The sequence below is a fragment of the Onthophagus taurus genome, chromosome 6 (assembly GCF_036711975.1).
Source record: "Onthophagus taurus isolate NC chromosome 6, IU_Otau_3.0, whole genome shotgun sequence".
NCBI lineage: Eukaryota > Metazoa > Arthropoda > Insecta > Coleoptera > Scarabaeidae > Onthophagus > Onthophagus taurus.
In genome coordinates this window covers 2,629,797-2,648,652 of record NC_091971.1, presented here as the reverse complement: position 1 = coordinate 2,648,652, position 18,856 = coordinate 2,629,797, and the positions used below count along the sequence as shown (strand labels likewise).

Here is an 18,856-nt window from a genome sequence, read left to right as displayed (position 1 = left end):
GGAATGTTTTTTTATAATAACGAATTAGTCATAATGAAAACGAAGATCGTTTGTCATTTTTTCGTTGGCAACACGTCAAAAATTACCAGTAAAGAAAAAATATAAGCTGATTGTCAATCAGAAAAAGAAAAAACCAGAAAGAAGATATTCCACACCCCACAAAAAAAGAGATGAAACAAACTGAATAATAGAAAAATACAAATTCGAAAAAGCAATCACAAAATTCAAGTGTCACATCGAAGTGAAGTTTGAAAATTTAAATTTTCGCGGTTCGACCGGTTCGAAGGGAGTTTCCGTTTCGTTCGGGTGCAATTTCGACGTTTTTCGTTGTCAAACGTTAACCGAACGTCGTTCGGGACGTGATTATTTTTTTTCAAGCGTTTTTACGTAAACTAAGGTCGACTTAGAAACCCGTGGTACGTATTAAATTAAAGTATTGACTTTGAATTTGACTTGGCCCATCTAATGAATACGGACACCGTATTGTCAGGTCTCGTGGAGTCCATATTGGCGTAGGAATATTACACCTTGCGGCGAGCGCTGCGATCCTTTTCCGTTGCAACAAACGCGAGTGAACATGTCGTATGCTTCTGATCGAAGGTAAGGTTTTCAAATTTGCCATAGACACGTGTCTTTAATCGAGACGATTTACTGCACGTATAGATATCCTTTTACCGGCTTTTCGAAATCTTAGTAAAATCTTTTAAACCACGTGAGAGTTAGTTTGGGAACAATTTCTAGTCTCCTGTTTCGGCGGCGACGTTCAATGCAATGCCAACATGGCGTGTCTCAACCCATTCACGTTTTATATTTATAAAACTGATCAAATTTCATTTTAAAACCTCGCCCAAATCGGTAACCTATCACTTTACCGGCACTTTTAGTTTAGTACCAGTTTGGTCTGTAAATTAGGTGACAACAACTTCAACTTCTTTCATGATTCTTTAAAAATTCTTTTAAGTACACCTTGATTTTCCACGTGAAGTTTTCTACGAAATTATGTAATGAAATCAGCAAATTCTATTTATATACAGGTTGTATGCAAAATTACTTCGCTTTTTGCCAGGATTTTGTGTACAAACAGTTAAAAGTCTTTCAAAAATAACATTTATTCCTTAACCTATTTAGTTGTCAATCCTACACATCTTTATATAAATAATCTCCTTTATTATTGATCAAAATTGATTCTTACCCATCCAAGAAGACGTTAAAAACACATTAAGAAACAACCACATCATCAGTAGAATTTTTTATTAGCTTCATATCTTTATTAACTATTTATTGAATTATTTGTTTTAATCATTAAAAATATTTTTTAGGCCAGAGGAGTGGTCTGGTGAAAAAAATGGTCCCGAAAAGGAACCACCAACCTATGATGGACCACCAGGAATGGACCCAGATGGTGTTATCGAATCCAACTGGGAAGAAGTGGTTGATAATTTCGATGACATGAACTTAAAAGAGGAATTGTTGCGAGGTATCTACGCGTACGGTTTCGAAAAGCCCTCAGCAATTCAACAACGAGCAATCATCCCGTGCGTTAAAGCCCACGACGTGATTGCGCAGGCTCAATCCGGTACCGGAAAGACGGCGACGTTCTCGATCGCGATTCTTCAGCAAATAGACACTACCCTACGCGAGTGCCAAGCGCTGATTTTAGCGCCAACGCGCGAACTCGCCCAACAAATACAGAAGGTGGTGATCGCGTTGGGAGATTTTATGTCCGCCCAGTGCCACGCGTGTATCGGCGGAACGAACGTACGCGAGGACATGCGTAAACTGGAGACGGGTATCCACGTCGTTGTTGGAACGCCCGGACGCGTTTACGATATGATTAATAGGAGGGCGTTGCGTACCCAGCACATTAAGATGTTCGTTTTGGATGAAGCCGATGAAATGTTATCGAGAGGGTTTAAGGATCAAATTCACGACGTGTTTAAAATGTTGAGCTCAGATGTTCAGGTCATCTTGTTATCTGCTACTATGCCGCCGGATGTATTAGATGTTACTAAAAGTTTTATGCGTAGCCCTATTCGGATCTTAGTTAAAAAAGAGGAACTTACATTAGAAGGTATATATTAATTTAAATCGATTAAATTAAATTAATTATGTTTAATTGTTTAGGTATTAAGCAATTCTATGTTTACGTGGAACGGGAAGACTGGAAGTTAGATACACTGTGTGATTTGTATGATACGTTATCGATCACGCAGGCCGTGATATTCTGTAATACCAGGCGCAAGGTCGACTGGCTCACGGAAAACATGCACAAGAGGGATTTTACTGTTTCGGCTATGCACGGTGACATGGAACAAAGAGAGCGTGATGTTATTATGAGGCAATTCAGGACTGGGTCGTCTAGGGTACTAATTACGACTGATCTATTGGCCAGAGGTATTGATGTACAGCAGGTATCTTTGGTCATCAACTATGATTTACCTTCCAATAGAGAAAATTATATTCACAGGTAAATTAATAAAGGAAGAACAAGTCAGATTTATATAAAACTTAAATTTTTTATGTGTATTCATATTGTAGTAGCTAATTAATATTAATTGTTCATTTTATGAAGGAACTGATTCTTATGGAGTGTGTTAAATTAAAATTGTATGGAGTGTTTTAGCCATATCAGTTTTTATTCAGGTTAGTTGTTCCAACCCTCTTATAGTGGCGGAATATTTTTGGATATTTTCAGGACATCCTCTTTGTTAACATGATTAGAAAGACTAAATTGTAGTAAATACAATGTATATAGTAAATACAAAAAGTCTAACAAACAACATCATAAACATTTTCATAATAATATATTGGTAGGTAAATACAGGTGTTTGGAAAATGCGTCTAGATACAGGGTGGTTCAGTTTTTAATCAGGAAACTTTACTAGGATGTAGTACCTGCCAAAATAACAAGTTTTTTTTTATATAACGGTCGCAACTCTCTTGTTTTCAAGCTATGAGCTGTCAAAGTTGAGCCAAAAATTTATATTTTATCTATTATTTCGGGTATGAGTAAACCACAGAATTTGAAATTTTATATGTATTAAACTTCCCTAGCGCCCTGTAAGGGGATGAAATTCACGACCCCTTTGATTTTTTTATAACATCTTCTTAACGCCATGGAATATTGACATAAAAAAATATGGGTTGGGTCTTTAGTTTTTTCCTTAAAGATAATAGTTTTAGCGTAAAAAAATAAAATATGCTACACTGTAGTGTAAAGCGCTGATATTATTAAAAAAAAATTTTCTTTATAGGTGGCTATGGAAGTTGTGCACTTACTAGGATCTAGTACTAACTAAATAACACCAATTAATTGTGATTTTCATAAGAAAAATCATAAATAAGATTAATGCCTGTCTGAACAAATTACGTTGTTTTAAACAATATTAAAAAATTGATACTCTTGCTTAATAACAATCAAAAATTATTAATAATCAGCAATAATTATGAGGATTCAGTGTAAATGAAACTTACAAGTTCTCAGAGCCAACTTTTAGAATAATTTTAGCTAAACATAGCGGTACATGACACGATATTTTATTTTTTTACATGGAAACTATTAACTTTAAGGAAAATAATAAAGAGACAAAAAAGCACCACTAAAGACTGAGCTTTACAACCCATATTTTTTTATGTTAATATTCCATAGCGTTCAAAAGTTTCCCAATTAAAAACTGAACCACCCTGTATTTAAAGAGTGGTTCTATATCAAAACTCATAAAGATAGGTTTATTAATATATTATACAGGGTGATTCACCTAAGAACCGACACAGAGCAGGGACATGTAGAGGTCAATAAATTAAGATGATTTAACGCAACTTATCTCTATACAAAGTTATACCCCTGAGGAGTTATAGGCCTTCAAAGTTGGCTCTTAAATTTTTGAAACATTCAATATCTTTGTAATACTTTAAGCTAGAGAAACCAAATTTGGTATACATTATGAGTGTACCAATGGTATAAATTAGTAGCAAGATGAGACCAATTTAGGCATTTCAAAGGGTTGATTAAGGGTGATGGTCCCCTAAATGTTGACAGATTTTTTTTAACCTTTTGGTGGATTTAATACATTATTACTTCATTTCATGTGGAATTTAATTCTAAAACTTTTTTTACTCTTATTATTTTTTAAAAAACATTGTCGTTTTCATAAAAAACTCAAATAACTAAACCACATTTCGTTAATACTATTTAAAATCATCGAAAATTCAGTAGTCGGCTGTGAAATTGTACGTCAAACTTGACAAATAGGTTATAAAACCTTGTCAAATAATTTTATAACCTATTTGTCAAGTTTGACGTACAATTTCATAGCCGACTACTGAATTTTCGCTTCTTTTAAGTAACATTACGAAATACGTGTCTTTAGTTATTTAAGTTTTTTAAGAAAACGACAGTTTTTTAAAAAATAATAAGAATAAGAAAAGTTTTAGAATTAAATTCCACATGAAATGAAGTAGTAATGTATTAAATCCGCCAAAAGGTTAAAAAAATCTATCAACATTTAGGGTACCATCACCCTTAATTAACCCTTTGAAATGCCTCAATTGAGTTCAATTTGCTACCCATTAATACAGTTGGTACACTCATAACGTATACCAAATTTGGGTTGGGTTGGGTTGGGAAAATGTAGTACCTTAAACCTGCTTTGTTGAACCCCATAAATTATTTATTTTTTTCCCTTTGATTATCATATTTGTCACGTCAAAATATCCCTGTACACCATATTTCGGCATGCTAAACTTTGCCGTTTTTGAGATAACGCTAAAAAAGTACTTTAAAACAGTTATAAAAGTAATAACATATAAAACTAGACTAACACTAGCACTAGCATTAATACTAGACCTAGAACAGAAAGTACTTCTTTTAAGACGGCTGGTAGGTTGCGTATTTTTAACATTCGGGTTTAGCTGCGTAAAACTCAAGGTTGTCATAAGGATGTCGGCTTTTTCCAAACAAAACTTTTCCTTTGCAAAACTACCCAATGCCTGTACTATTAAGCTATGTTGCATTTTATGTGGGACAGTGCAAGTGCTCAGTAGTTGAAATAGTCCCATATGATATCAGAAAAATCTATATCTATTGGCTAAATTGTTGAAAAAGATCACTTTTATTGTCCACTATAACCTTGGCAACTATCCACTTGATAGTTTATCAGAATGATGATAAAAGTGAGCCTACATCATTTGAGATAAGTTCCAATTATAGACAATTTACATGATATTGTATCAGAGATTTCTCAATTATTTAGCAGAAAAATATATTATTGCATAAATATTTCTTGATAATTAAAATTCAAAATATATTAGTACACATAAGAAATATTAAGCTTTATTAATGCTGTGAAAAAATATTATGTTTGTAATAATTTTTTGTGTATATTTTTCGATTAGGATTGGTCGTGGTGGTAGATTTGGTCGTAAAGGAGTGGCGATAAATTTCGTTACAGAGGACGACAAGCGCAACCTGAAAGATATTGAACAGTTTTACAATACGCATATAGACGAGATGCCGATGAACGTGGCCGATCTGATCTAATTTGGCGGATTTGCTGTGACCGACGACGTTGCCTAGAGTTTCCTATGGTGTGAGTATCAGCTGCTCCTCTCGTGCATCGACTGCGACATATGTGATTATTGTGCGCCATTACGTCTCTTTAGGCCAGCGCCTTAGGCCCGTCAAATAAACATTTGAAAGTGTGTCTTTTTGAAAACAAAAAAAATATTTATCGTTTAGTTCTCTTATATTATTTTTTTTCTATTTACCCCATAACTTTTCTCTATTTTCCGTTTATAATATTTTTTTCTTTTTATCTAATTTTTTTCGGTTAATCACCCTTGAGATAGAATTGTATTGTATTGTAATAGGTTAGTACTAGTGTAATATTTCATAATATAATTGAGCGTGTGGGTGTGGTACGTTTAACGTTGGGGGTGATGAGAGCGCATCGGGATCATAGGTTTTGGCCTATCGTTTATTCAACGATGGGCTGGACCTTTGTCTTAACGCGGCACTTTCGTCTCCGCAGGGGTTTAGTTGGATTCTGGAATGGTTATTTTATGTACAAACGGTGTAGGCGAAGAGACCAGCTGAAAATATTTTCAATTAAATGTTGCTTTTTTGTATATCTTGACAAAACAAAGAATAAAAGTGATCCAAACAACCACCCTTTCGATTTTCTTTTTTTTTTTTTACTTTATTTTTCTTTGTTGTTAATTATTGTTGATAATTCCAAGAAACCATGCTATCCCCGGCGAATAATAAGATTATTTTCATGTTTTCTTTCATTTTTTTTTTTTTTGATTGTTGTTATTTCTTATTTCAGGCGTTGGAGGTCGTCGATATTAACTAATCGGAAATAAAGATCGAAAAATTTCCACAATACCCAGCTGTGGTTTTGTTCACAAAAATAAACCCATCACTAACTTACTTTTTATTTTTAATTTTTCAACGTCTTAAACGGATATATTTTGCATTAAATAAATTATTTTACCGTAATATGACACCAGTCACTATTTTTTTTATTTATTTATTTTCAAAATCGATTTTAATTCTCGGACACTCTAGAACATTCCTAATAAATGATTACTTAATGAATAATACGGAAATATAATTTGATTAATAAAATCCGAAGAAAGAAAAATGAATTGAGTTTTATATCTATATTTAAGTTTTAATATGAATCAAAATAAATATACCTTTTACTTTAAAATTTCCTAGAAAATGTATTTATAAAAATTTTTTGAAACACTGAATCATATTCCTTGAAACTATAAACTTCATTGAATTCTTAGAATGTTTCAACATTATTATCTTGATTTAAACGGAATTTTATTCAGGCGAAATATGAGTCTAAATATGGATTTTGTTGAAATTCTGCGGAAGAAAGAATTTTGCAGGCGTGATACATTGATATTATTAGACAATTTCATCATTTGTGTGCTTCTTCTTAGCATTCTTATCGACATGGACAATATTTTCAATTGGTGCTATATGGGAAAACCAAGTAGATGAGTATGTTATTAATGCTACATGTATCACGTATAAGAAGCAAGGACCAATTGGATAATAATATATAGAATTAGAATTCATGAATAATGAAGCATTCGAAATATGCACAAACAATTTGTAGATCATAGAACAAGCATTTAGCAGAAAACTTTGACAATTTAGACTTTAGCAAAACCTGAAACCACCATATCTATTGCACACCGATCTTTAATCGGCAGTTCCCAGTAAAGACACCCATTAGATCTTCAATGGTGTTTGACAGCTTAATCCTATGTTTGGCCATCGCAAATGATATACCAATTGCTGGCTCTGGCCCCACAAACGCTTTAGCGCTGCCCTCTCGTGCTAGCTCATCTGTTGCTTCATTGCCAGTAACCCCAGAATGTCTTGGGACCCAGATCAGAGATACTCTGTTATCACAACTCGGTGTGCAACTCATGTCAATAGCAAATACTTCCGCCTGGAATACAGTACAGTACGTACCCAGGCTATAAGCTTGCTTAATCCGAAATATCTGTGAGTATACCTCTGCCCAGATCCTTTCCAGCGTTTTTGATCCATCTGTGAACATGCAAATATCTGTCTGAACCAGAGAATTTTCGTTTTCGATCCAAGACTTCCTCTCAGGCAGTACAATCTGGTATCGAGCATTATTCACTGGTAGTGATCTCGTCAACTCCGACGGGATTGATAGCACAATATCACTGCTTATAGTGTTTTCCGCAGCCCATTGATAGGACATGTCGGAACAGTTTTGGGCATATTGCATAAACCTGTAAATGGTAGTTCTGGCATTCAATTCTTACATCAAGATGTTAATAGGGTTATACATAGTTTTAGCTTAGCTTTTTCAATAACAAGTCTGGTAAAGTATTAAAAATATTTACGTTAAAACAAATCAACATTTTTTTGTACATGGTATGCTTTTATGGTACATTGCCACTAAAATCTAAAGATTTATATGGAATCTTCTTATTCGTTCCTTATCTTCTTCTGCGATATCTGCTGTACAGGGTGGTTCAAATGCGGACATATAGGCTATCTCGGAAACTATAAGAGTTAGAAAAAAATAGCTTACATGTCATGATTATTCGCTTATTAAATTCGTTATTTTTTTATGATTACAAAAATATGGGGTTAGATAGATCTATTTTTTATTGTTTTAGAATAAAGCTAAAAATAAAATTTTATTTTAGTGTCGTCAAAAAAATTAAATTTACAGTTTCCTGTAAATTGTAACTAAAACGACGGTTTTACGATATTTTCAATTTTGGCCTCTAGTGGAAAAACAAAAGACGATAACGCTTTGAGGTTTTCGGCATTAGCAGTATCTCGAAAAACGAGATCATGACATGTAAGCTACTTTTTTTCTAACTCTTATAGTTTCCGAGTTAGCCTATTCGAACATCGAATTTGAACTACCTATACAAGCAGAGGTCGAGCATAATCTATTGCTACCATTAGTTTTTTGGGCTTCTTATATGATTTATCCAAAATATGATGTATTTTCGCTCTAAATTATTCATTTCTATTGATTTGATAATGTATACCATATAAGTAGATGCAGATTACCCATCACATCCCCACTTACACATTAATGTTAATGTTTAGCTTGGTTTCTGTAAGTTATTTTAAAAATTCTTTTAGTGGTGTGATCTAATAACCAATAACAGTTATCGATGGAGCTTTACCGTAAGTTTTAATTTACTACTTACGATTAGTACTAACATTTGTGTTCGTAACCTGATCATTAACCCATAATCGATGAAAAAATGCATTTAAAAATAATTTTAAAGTCACAAACATAAAAGATTAAATAATTTTAATAAATTGATTTTATAAATTATCTTAAAATGTTCATTTTAAAAGAAAAATGTTTTTAATTGAAATTATTTGATGATTATAAATTGAAATGTTTAATATTTTGAAGTTGGCAAAGACGATACGACACGTTCTTTTAAGGTAGGGAAATAATTTTTAGATAGTTGGCTAGTATCATTTTGCGCATGTCATCTGGTCGCTTCCGCTTGAGCTGTCTGCTGATCGAGGCTTTTGCGAGAGCTTCAGTTTGCCGTGCGGCGAGAACCGTGCCTGGTGATACCGATATAATAATACCCGCGGTTTAACGTTTCTCCTCCTCTATCTCTCTCTTATCTACTATAACACTCTGTGAGTGCCGTGTTAAATCTCACCTCAAATTTATTAACTAAATAACCTAACTAAAAACGCCGACAATATGAGCTGGAAAGATTACGTAGACAAACAGCTCGTTGCCTCCCGTTGTGTGACCAAGGCTTGTATCGCCGGCTTAGACGGCAACGTCTGGGCTAAAAGTGATGGTTTCGAGGTAAGTTCGAACAAAATTACCCCGATTTTTATTAAATAATCAATAAAAAATTATTATTTTGCACCCATTGAAAATGGTGACTATAAAAAACCGGTTTTACAAAAAAAAATTCTTTGCTTTAGGGGCTTGGCTATAGTAAATTTTTTTTATTGCACCAAAGGGGTGCTTCGTATGAATGGAGTCCTTAAAAGGGTACATTTTTGGGTAGTTTTAATTGTTTTAAGAGAGATTTTAGATTGTAAGCGATGACTCAGGTTGAGAAACTTGTTGAAATTACGATGAATTTCGCATGCCTTATTCACAAAGCCGGTATTTTACACAAAATGGCGGCCGTCCTGATCTTGCGACGTGTTTCATTCGTTTAAAATTTCGAAACGATTTTGTTTTTTCATTGTTGCCAAAATCAAAATCTTAATTCTAAAATAATCAAAAATTAAAATCATCATTTCTAACAAGGAAAAAATGTTTTTTCCCTATTTATATGTAAAATATATAAAATTGTTTGGTTGCTTCATATCTTATTTTTATCTTTATTGATTTTTTATCAATATTTAATATTTTATGATTAATAAATATTACTCACACTATTTTTTTTTTATTAATCTTTTTTTTTGTAATTTTTAGGTATATAATTTTGAACCTTAGACAACAAATGAAGTTAGTTGTCTATTTCAATGTAAGGTTAAGGCCACGATAGCGCATTGACCGTCGCGCTCGCTAATCTGTACGATCAATAGTCTCCTCTACACATCTAGTAGACGGTGTCTGTCCCGTTTTTTTCCCCATTTTCATCCACGGCGGGAAATTTTAAAACGATTCTCCTTTAATCCGGCCTTTTGAGGCCGATTAACCAGTTGTTGACCACCGTAATGATCTGTTTACGTTAGTCACGGCTACCGACCACATGTTTAACTATACAAAACTGGACTTTTAGAAATCTAATTGCTTAAATTAGAATTAAAAAAAAAACTGTTTTTTGGGAATTTTATTTCTAATTAATTAAATTAATTAAGATATTATACAGTTGTCACCCCTCGTGCATGTCTAGAATTGCACGGGCGGTCATTGAACTGTTAGATAAAAGAGAGTCCCCCGTATCACGTTTTGGCGAACGTAGAAATTGCGTCCGAAATGTATTAGGGATTCTTACACAAAAAAAATAAAATTTTATAAAATGTATTGATAGATATTTTTGTATATCAAGGCCGAACGATGAGTCACGAGATTATTTAAATTCTTTTCCCTTTTTTGGGGTTGCCCTAATCGTAATGTTATATCGGTTATGATTCATCGCGATTATTAATAAATGTATCCATTTTGAAACTGAATGCATTGTGCCAAATGTGGCGAAACTTTTGCAATTTTTAGTATTGCACGAATTTGATTGATTCAGACTGCGAGACGTACCTTAAAGGTCATCGTAAACGGCGTTGGGCGTTGTCGAGTTTGTTTGCGCACGCGTACGCGATATCAAATTGTCAAAGTGACAGTTTAAATTTGTTTATAAGTTTGTTTTTTGCAGGTAACAAAGGATGAATTGGTAAAATTAGTAAGCGGTTTTGAAAAGCAAGATATCCTGACGTCGTCGGGTGTAACCTTAGCCGGGAATCGTTACATTTACCTTTCCGGTACGGACAGAGTGATCAGGGCCAAGTTAGGGAAGGTTGGCGTGCATTGCATGAAGACCACGCAAGGTAAAGTTTAAATAGTTAACTGAGAGAGAGAAAATGAGAGTGTGTGTGTGCGAGGAATGTGAAACGCGTTTCTAAAAATAATAAACGCGGCGGCGGCGGCGGATTCGTCGTCGTTGTCTTTTAGAGGAATATTTGGTGACTCTTGTCGTGTTTATTAAAAGTTTTCTTGGACGGTTGGCGCCGGATCAAGAAAAAGGCGCCTGCTTTTTCGTTTTGGACCAGTACAACAGTCGTCGTCGGCAACTTTCACGTTTCAAATGGGTCAATGTGGTGGCGAGTTGACCGTGTGCAAGATTTATTGTTCTTGATAATACGATATGGTTGCTTTTAAAAAAATTAAACGAAATTGGTTTTTTTCATTCTTATTACTTTTAAAATTAAATTTTATTTTCCTTCAATTCTTTTATACCGAATTATCTTATCAAGACAAAGAACATAATCAATGTTTGTTTTTAACCGGTTTAGGAGGAAATAAATTGGATTTTATCAATTATTTTATATATTTCGTTCTTTTTTTCATTACTATACAGCATTAATTGTCAAAAAGTGCAGCTACTAAACTTGATTTATCTAAACAGTTTAAAGTGAGGCGCTTATTTTGTATAGTTGCAAGTGGCAACATATATGAGATAAATCTTAGATTGATACGGCATCACTCAAGATAATGTTTGCGTGTTACATGTTGTTGTGAAGAAGATAAATTTAGTTAACCAACTATGTATGTAGCTAACTACTGGTCTCCTTGATACTTACAAATGTCAAGGTCACTCGATTATTAACGGTATACATTGCTTTATGTGGAGTTATAGTTTACACATTATACAGTTTGGCAGAATAACACTGGGTTGTTATTTTACAAGGCACATAAAATACAGCCAGAAACCACTTCGAAAATGATTAGCCTGCAGACCAAAAGATTCCAAAACTTTCCGTTACTTACCATATGCAAAGGTCGTTAGACTATTACAAATAACCTTCGTTTAATAATACATTTGCTTCACAAAGTATATTGTAGACTACGTTTTGTCTCGTCTTACTGCATTACATGTACAATATTAATTGACTATTACTGAATATTGCTTAAAATGCTGTATTTTCAATGTAAAAAATTCGGCAAATTGAGACCATAATTAGGAAGTGGCTTGAAGCCAAATACAACATTATCGGTTCAAAAGAATGTTTGTAAATAATTGTGTAGTTATTTCATGGTTGAAATATATTACTATTAACTTAAAACAACTTCATTTATTTGAATATACATTTTGCTTAATTTTGTTATATTATCATGAGTAAATCAGCATGTCCACACTGGAAAGTTTGTGACGCAACTGAGGTTGCTTGAACAATAACGTTCACAAAACCTCTTCTGTTTGTTTAAATTACTTTCCTAATAATTTTCCATTGGAAGAATACAAGTTCTATCTAGATCAATGTTTAGATACAGCAATATTTTTATTTCTATGATAACAAACTAGATATTACAGAAATGTTTATCAGGAGTGCTTTAACTGAATGTTACAGCATTTAGCAGAAGGTTTGGGTTGACATGGTATTTAGAACCAGTTTTTGGTTATCATGGATAGTCTTGGCCATAAATAATTAGGCCATTCTCTGTAATCAGGTGAATTCGTTGCCAATTTAGTTTGATGTAGCATCAGCTGTGACCTTGACGTCTCATACAAAATTCTATATTTGATATTCTGAATTTAGCCAAGGTCGCTTGTCGTCAAAGCGTTGCAATTTAGTGTTGTCTAATTTAGTATCGGCGAGACAACAATTGTTGATAATTACAAAGGAAACTTTATTACTCTGACCACTTGCTGCTTTAATGCTGTTCGGTGTATACACAAACATCTGGTCTCGCTTCACTAGACTTCTTTTTCACAAGGATAACTTGTTTGTATTTCTTGATTATCGCTTCCACATCTGGTTTTGCTAGTTGGACTTGTATCCAACACCAACTAACTCATTGAGGAACATACTGTGTTAGATCAATAAAGGGAAGAAAATTCGAAGAATCCATTTCACAACTTTTAATGCAAGATAGAACGATTTCTTAGGGATTGAAAGCTCTGCATTGACACCAGTTTTTTTGTATTGTTTGTTAACGGCTGATGCTACTATGACTAGAACTCTAGTATTAGATCATAAGTTTCATGATGTTGTTATATCTATTTCTTAACAACTTTACAGTTACTAATCTGTATATTTTACTTTATACATTGGCACGAAAAGCAAATTAACGTAAAAGGTTACTCCAGTTATATACTTTGCGTAATTTGGTTTATGGATTTTTCAATAAATGAGCTGTATTAGGATGTTGAGCCTGAATTATCGATTGTTATAGAGCTATTTCAATTCATCGAATTTAAAACATTTATATTTTGGGTTGTCAAACTTTTACCGCAACTTGGGTTGACTAATGAATTTTGTAGCGGCCAGCCAAACACGATTGATGGATGTTGATGGATTCCTGTTTTCGAAACATAACTTGTACCTAGGTTTTTTCCGTTTTGACTGTACAGAATTATCGTTTGTACAGCCAAAACCTAAGTTGACAGTTGAGATTGCATATGTCAGAAGAATGTAATGGTGCTAATCCACTACATCATCGTTCATTGGATCAATCGCCACAGTATCGCTCGCTTCATATTTGTTATCAAGTATAGGTATATCTGATTCATCTCTAGATGGTATTGGTTCTGCTCAAGGTCAAAATTTTTGAAAACCTGGTTAATAGAAAGCCAGAAAAGGTGAAGTATAAATCAGATGATGAATTCTATGAAACCTAGGAAGAAGAATTTTTCTACAGCGAACCTTTACCTATCCAGTAAAGGAAGTTGGTTATGCAATAACTAAAGTGGAACATGAAGAATTAATTGTTAATGGACTTTTTTAAACTGAAATCGCTCCAGACAAAAAATTTCTTTTACTTAATTTTTAATATGCCGGAAATAAAAAATTATATGTAGAAAACACATAATATTAATGGATGAACCAACATTAGATTTTTTTTAATAGTGTGTGGGATATTATCGTTATTATTTATCACATCCTCTCCCACTCGAATTTATTTCAAAAATATCTTTGACGAAACCGTTGTTTTTATTGCCTAGTTTTTTGTGTCCCGATTTTCGCACAAATTTAGGAAATTACCGAAATACCCGGAGTGAAAATATCTCTCTCGATCCTCGATCCGTTGCCAAAATACGCGAATTCAAGCGTAGTAATTGCTTCTATTTATATCTAGAGAAAAATTCTTCGTTTTTAATACAAAAAAAATTACTCATCATCAAAAATTCTCAAAAAAAAAAGTTTTTACTAATGATAATAATGAATAATTTCGTTTTGTTGCAGCTGTTGTAGTTTCCTTATACGAAGATCCCATCCAACCCCAGCAAGCCGCGTCCGTTGTAGAAAAGCTAGGAGATTACTTAATAAACTGCGGTTACTAGAGGTAAATTTTATTATCATTGTTATCTTATCGTCAGTTTTAATTATTAATAGCGCCAAGTTTTAATTATGACGCTAATTTATTTTTATCGTAATTAAAATTTAAAAGCTGATCATGGTATAGTTGCTGGAAAACGGTTATGTCGCGATTATTAAAAATATATTGAATTCTCAGTACTTCTCAAGTATTTCTGTTGTTATCTTTATTATTAATCTTTTCTTAGACTTGTTATTTATTTTAGAAATTTTAAATCGTCGAAGTAAACAGTATAAACCTCGATATAACGGATCTCGTGAATTAAATAGAGTAATTTCATGTTTATAGATAAATTTGGGGTATTCCCCGAGTGTTGTTTATACGATGTATAGATCAAGGACGATAGTTGTAGTTTTGATTGTTATTCAGCGCTAGAATGTTTCTTGTTCTAGGTTTAGTATTAGTTCTAGTTTTAGTCCAATGAAAAATATACAACATTGAACTAAAACTACAACTAACACTAGACCTAGAACTAGAAACATTCGGGTTTAGCTGTCTTATGAGACGTTCGGCTAAACCCGAACGATTCTAGTTCTAGGTCTAGTGTTAGTTCTAGTTTTAACTGCTATACAGTGTTAGATTGTTGTACACTTTTCAATGTACACTAGAATCATTCGGGTTTACGCGAACGTCTCTTAAGAATCCTAAATTCGAATGTTTCTAGTTCTAGGTTTAGTGTTGGTTATAATGATCTAATACTAACTCTATTACTAGAACCAACACTAGATCAAGAACTAGAATCATTCGGGTTTAGCCGAACGTCTCTTAAGACGGCTAAACCCGAATGTTTCTAGTTCTAGGTCTAGTGTTGGTTCTAATCTAATGCTAACACTATTACTAGAACCAACCCTAGATCAAGAACTAGAATCGTTCGGGTTTAGCCGAACGTCTCATAAGACGGCTAAACCCGAACGTTTCTAGTTCTAGGTCTAGTGTTGGTTCTAATGATCTAATGCTAGCACTATTACTAGAACCAACACTAGATCAAGAACTAGAATCATTCGGGTTTAGCCGAACGTCTCTTAAGACGGCTAAACCCGAATGTTTCTAGTTCTAGGTCTAGTGTTGGTTCTAATTTAATGCTAACACTATTACTAGAACCAACCCTAGATCAAGAACTAGAATCGTTCGGGTTTAGCCGAACGTCTCATAAGACGGCTAAACCCGAACGTTTCTAGTTCTAGGTCTAGTGTTGATTCTAATGATTTAATGCTAGCACTATTACTAGAACCAACACTAGATCAAGAACTAGAATCATTCGGGTTTAGCCGAACGTCTCTTAAGACGGCTAAACCCGAATGTTTCTAGTTCTAGGTCTAGTGTTGGTTCTAATATAATGCTAACACTATTACTAGAACCAACCCTAGATCAAGAACTAGAATCGTTCGGGTTTAGCCGAACGTCTCTTAAGACGGCTAAACCCGAATGTTTCTAGTTCTAGGTCTAGTGTTGGTTCTAATCTAATGCTAACACTATTACTAGAACCAACCCTAGATCAAGAACTAGAATCGTTCGGGTTTAGCCGAACGTCTCTTAAGACGGCTAAACCCGAATGTTTCTAGTTCTAGGTCTAGTGTTGGTTCTAATCTAATGCTAACACTATTACTAGAACCAACCCTAGATCAAGAACTAGAATCGTTCGGGTTTAGCCGAACATCTCATAAGACGGCTAAACCCGAACGTTTCTAGTTCTAGGTCTAGTGTTGGTTCTAATGATCTAATGCTAGCACTATTACTAGAACCAACACTAGATCAAGAACTAGAATCATTCGGGTTTAGCCGAACGTCTCTTAAGACGGCTAAACCCGAATGTTTCTAGTTCTAGGTCTAGTGTTGGTTCTAATTTAATGCTAACACTATTACTAGAACCAACCCTAGATCAAGAACTAGAATCGTTTGGGTTTAGCCGAACGTCTCATAAGACGGCTAAACCCGAACGTTTCTAGTTCTAGGTCTAGTGTTGGTTCTAATGATCTAATGCTAGCACTATTACTAGAACCAACACTAGATCAAGAACTAGAATCATTCGGGTTTAGCCGAACGTCTCTTAAGACGGCTAAACCCGAATGTTTCTAGTTCTAGGTCTAGTGTTGGTTCTAATATAATGCTAACACTATTACTAGAACCAACCCTAGATCAAGAACTAGAATCGTTCGGGTTTAGCCGAACGTCTCTTAAGACGGCTAAACCCGAATGTTTCTAGTTCCAGGTCTAGTGTTGGTTCTAATCTAATGCTAACACTATTACTAGAACCAACCCTAGATCAAGAACTAGAATCATTCGGGTTTAGCCGAACGTCTCTTAAGACGGCTAAACCCGAATGTTTCTAGTTCTAGGTCTAGTGTTGGTTCTAATCTAATGCTAACACTATTACTAGAACCAACCCTAGATCAAGAACTAGAATCGTTCGGGTTTAGCCGAACGTCTCATAAGACGGCTAAACCCGAACGTTTCTAGTTCTAGGTCTAGTGTTGGTTCTAATGATCTAATGCTAGCACTATTACTAGAACCAACACTAGATCAAGAACTAGAATCATTCGGGTTTAGCCGAACGTCTCTTATGACGGCTAAACCCGAATGTTTCTAGTTCTAGGTCTAGTGTTGGTTCTAATCTAATGCTAACACTATTACTAGAACCAACCCTAGATCAAGAACTAGAATCGTTCGGGTTTAGCCGAACGTCTCTTAAGACGGCTAAACCCGAATGTTTCTAGTTCTAGGTCTAGTGTTAGTTCTAATGCTAGTGTTAGTTCTTCTTTTAATTGTTATTCAGCATTGTCAGAGGTTCACACGTTTAAAGTGCAAATTAACAATTTTTTCATTTAACAGATTTTTGTTGTATTGAGGTTTTATTGTATTAAATATCTTGTTAGTTCATTGTTGATAATAACTTGAGATTATTTGTTTTACAGATAGTGCGTCGGCCGCGATCGTCGTCAAATACAGCGGCATAAAAAACAACAAAAAAAAGCAACAAAAACAAACTAAAAAAAAAAACTATGTATCAGTAAAATTTTTCCATCTAATTCAAAAAAAATATACTGAAAAAACACATAAAAATGCCATAAATGAGTCATCCGCAACCGTGTGCGTATTAATTCATAATTAATAAATATTAACATTAACGGGTGTGTCAAAAAAATTTATTTAAAAAAACTAAAACGTTTCTCCGCGCGTAAATGCTACATATACATGCTAAAAGAAATAGTTTTCGATTTTTTTTTGTTATATTTTGATTTATATATAAATTTTTTTTGAATGAACGCCGCTTCGATATAGAAGAGAAATAAATTTAAATTTAGTTGTTAAATTTAGGTCAATTTCGTTTGGGAAATTTTACAGTATGCATTTTCTTTTACTACATTAAAGTATTATACGATTATTGTAAAATTGCTCAAACGAAAATATATAAAAAAAGAAACGGGAAATTTTTGCGTGTTTTTTTAATTAATATTATATCTTTTTTTTTTCGATTTAGACTGTGGTCATTATTAAAAAAAATATTAAAAAAAAAAGAACTAATATAATTATTACGATAGATTTTTTTTAAGTAGTGCCAGAGTGCTGTGAATTTTTTTAAGTCCCCCTCTGCGTAGAAATTAATAAGAAAAATGCGGGGCAGGTCTAAAAAAATTAAACGCACACCTGATTAATAATTATCATGTCTCGTATCGTCTTTATTTTTTATTTTTCACCGCTTTTTTTTATTGACCATCATCGTAATATTACTATCTTATCAACTATACGGAAGAAATAAGAAGAAAAAAAAACAATTTGATACTGAAAATACAATATTAGGGTTTTTAATAAAAAATCTCTAGTCCCGCCAATTCTTCTTTTCTATTTTATTCGACCCTCAACCCCCTTTTATATTATCATACAAATATTAAAATGCTACAGTCGCGTCTCTCCTAATTTTTTGACCTAAAACAGCTTACTATTAAAAAAAATTATCGGAATAAAAAAGTAATAGACAAGATTTAAAGGGGGAAAACCGGTCATTGCACAAAAAAGAATAAGAATTAATAAATAAAAAAGTAATATAAGTACATACATATTTTTTATTCCGATATACGCTTAAAAAAGTCTCCAAGCTTCTTGTATTATTACGTCTTATTATTAGTATATTTACTCTCCTCTTAAATAAAAGAAAAAAACGAAGAAAAAAAATTGGATTTAAGAATTCGGTGTGATTTTAAACGTATGCGTCGTAATAATAAAAAATATCGATTAAGAAACAATAAAAAAAATTAAAACAATGGATACAAAAATAAAGCCGAAAATTTGCACTAGTTTTTTACGTCACAACCAGC

At 33.5% G+C, this 18,856-nt stretch overlaps 2 protein-coding genes across 3 annotated transcripts; both read left to right on the top strand.

Moving 5' to 3' along the window:
• The first annotated feature begins 331 nt into the window (after positions 1-331).
• Positions 332-6,499, top strand: LOC111424886 (eukaryotic translation initiation factor 4A). 2 transcript variants are annotated; one of them, XM_071196998.1, is made up of 6 exons: positions 332-416; positions 491-600; positions 1,320-2,071; positions 2,125-2,467; positions 5,395-5,588; positions 6,327-6,499. In XM_071196998.1, exons 2-5 carry the CDS (start codon positions 578-580, stop codon positions 5,537-5,539), a joined length of 1,263 nt encoding a protein of 420 aa, XP_071053099.1. In that variant the 5' UTR covers positions 332-416; positions 491-577; the 3' UTR covers positions 5,540-5,588; positions 6,327-6,499. The 2 variants fall into 2 exon arrangements, with proteins under 2 accessions (XP_071053099.1, XP_022914378.1); XM_023058610.2 differs by lacking the exon at positions 332-416 and having other exon boundaries at positions 490-600.
• A 2,537-nt stretch (positions 6,500-9,036) lies between these two features.
• Positions 9,037-18,373, top strand: LOC111424695 (profilin chic). Its single transcript, XM_023058325.2, has 4 exons — positions 9,037-9,359; positions 10,882-11,053; positions 14,411-14,510; positions 17,456-18,373. The coding sequence occupies exons 1-3, from the start codon at positions 9,249-9,251 to the stop codon at positions 14,506-14,508; spliced, it is 381 nt and encodes a 126-aa protein (XP_022914093.1). The 5' UTR covers positions 9,037-9,248; the 3' UTR covers positions 14,509-14,510; positions 17,456-18,373.
• The last annotated feature ends 483 nt before the right edge of the window (positions 18,374-18,856 follow it).

Coding starts and splice junctions, on each gene's coding strand:
- LOC111424886 (XM_071196998.1), top strand. CDS start 578: ATGTCGTATGCTTCTGATCGAAG. Junction 2,072..2,124: donor AGAGGAACTTACATTAGAAG/GTATATATTAAT, acceptor TTAATTGTTTAG/GTATTAAGCAATTCTATGTT. Junction 2,468..5,394: donor AGAGAAAATTATATTCACAG/GTAAATTAATAA, acceptor TTTTTCGATTAG/GATTGGTCGTGGTGGTAGAT.
- LOC111424695 (XM_023058325.2), top strand. CDS start 9,249: ATGAGCTGGAAAGATTACGTAGACAAACAGCTCGTTGCCTCCCGTTGT. Junction 9,360..10,881: donor CTAAAAGTGATGGTTTCGAG/GTAAGTTCGAAC, acceptor TGTTTTTTGCAG/GTAACAAAGGATGAATTGGT. Junction 11,054..14,410: donor TTGCATGAAGACCACGCAAG/GTAAAGTTTAAA, acceptor GTTTTGTTGCAG/CTGTTGTAGTTTCCTTATAC.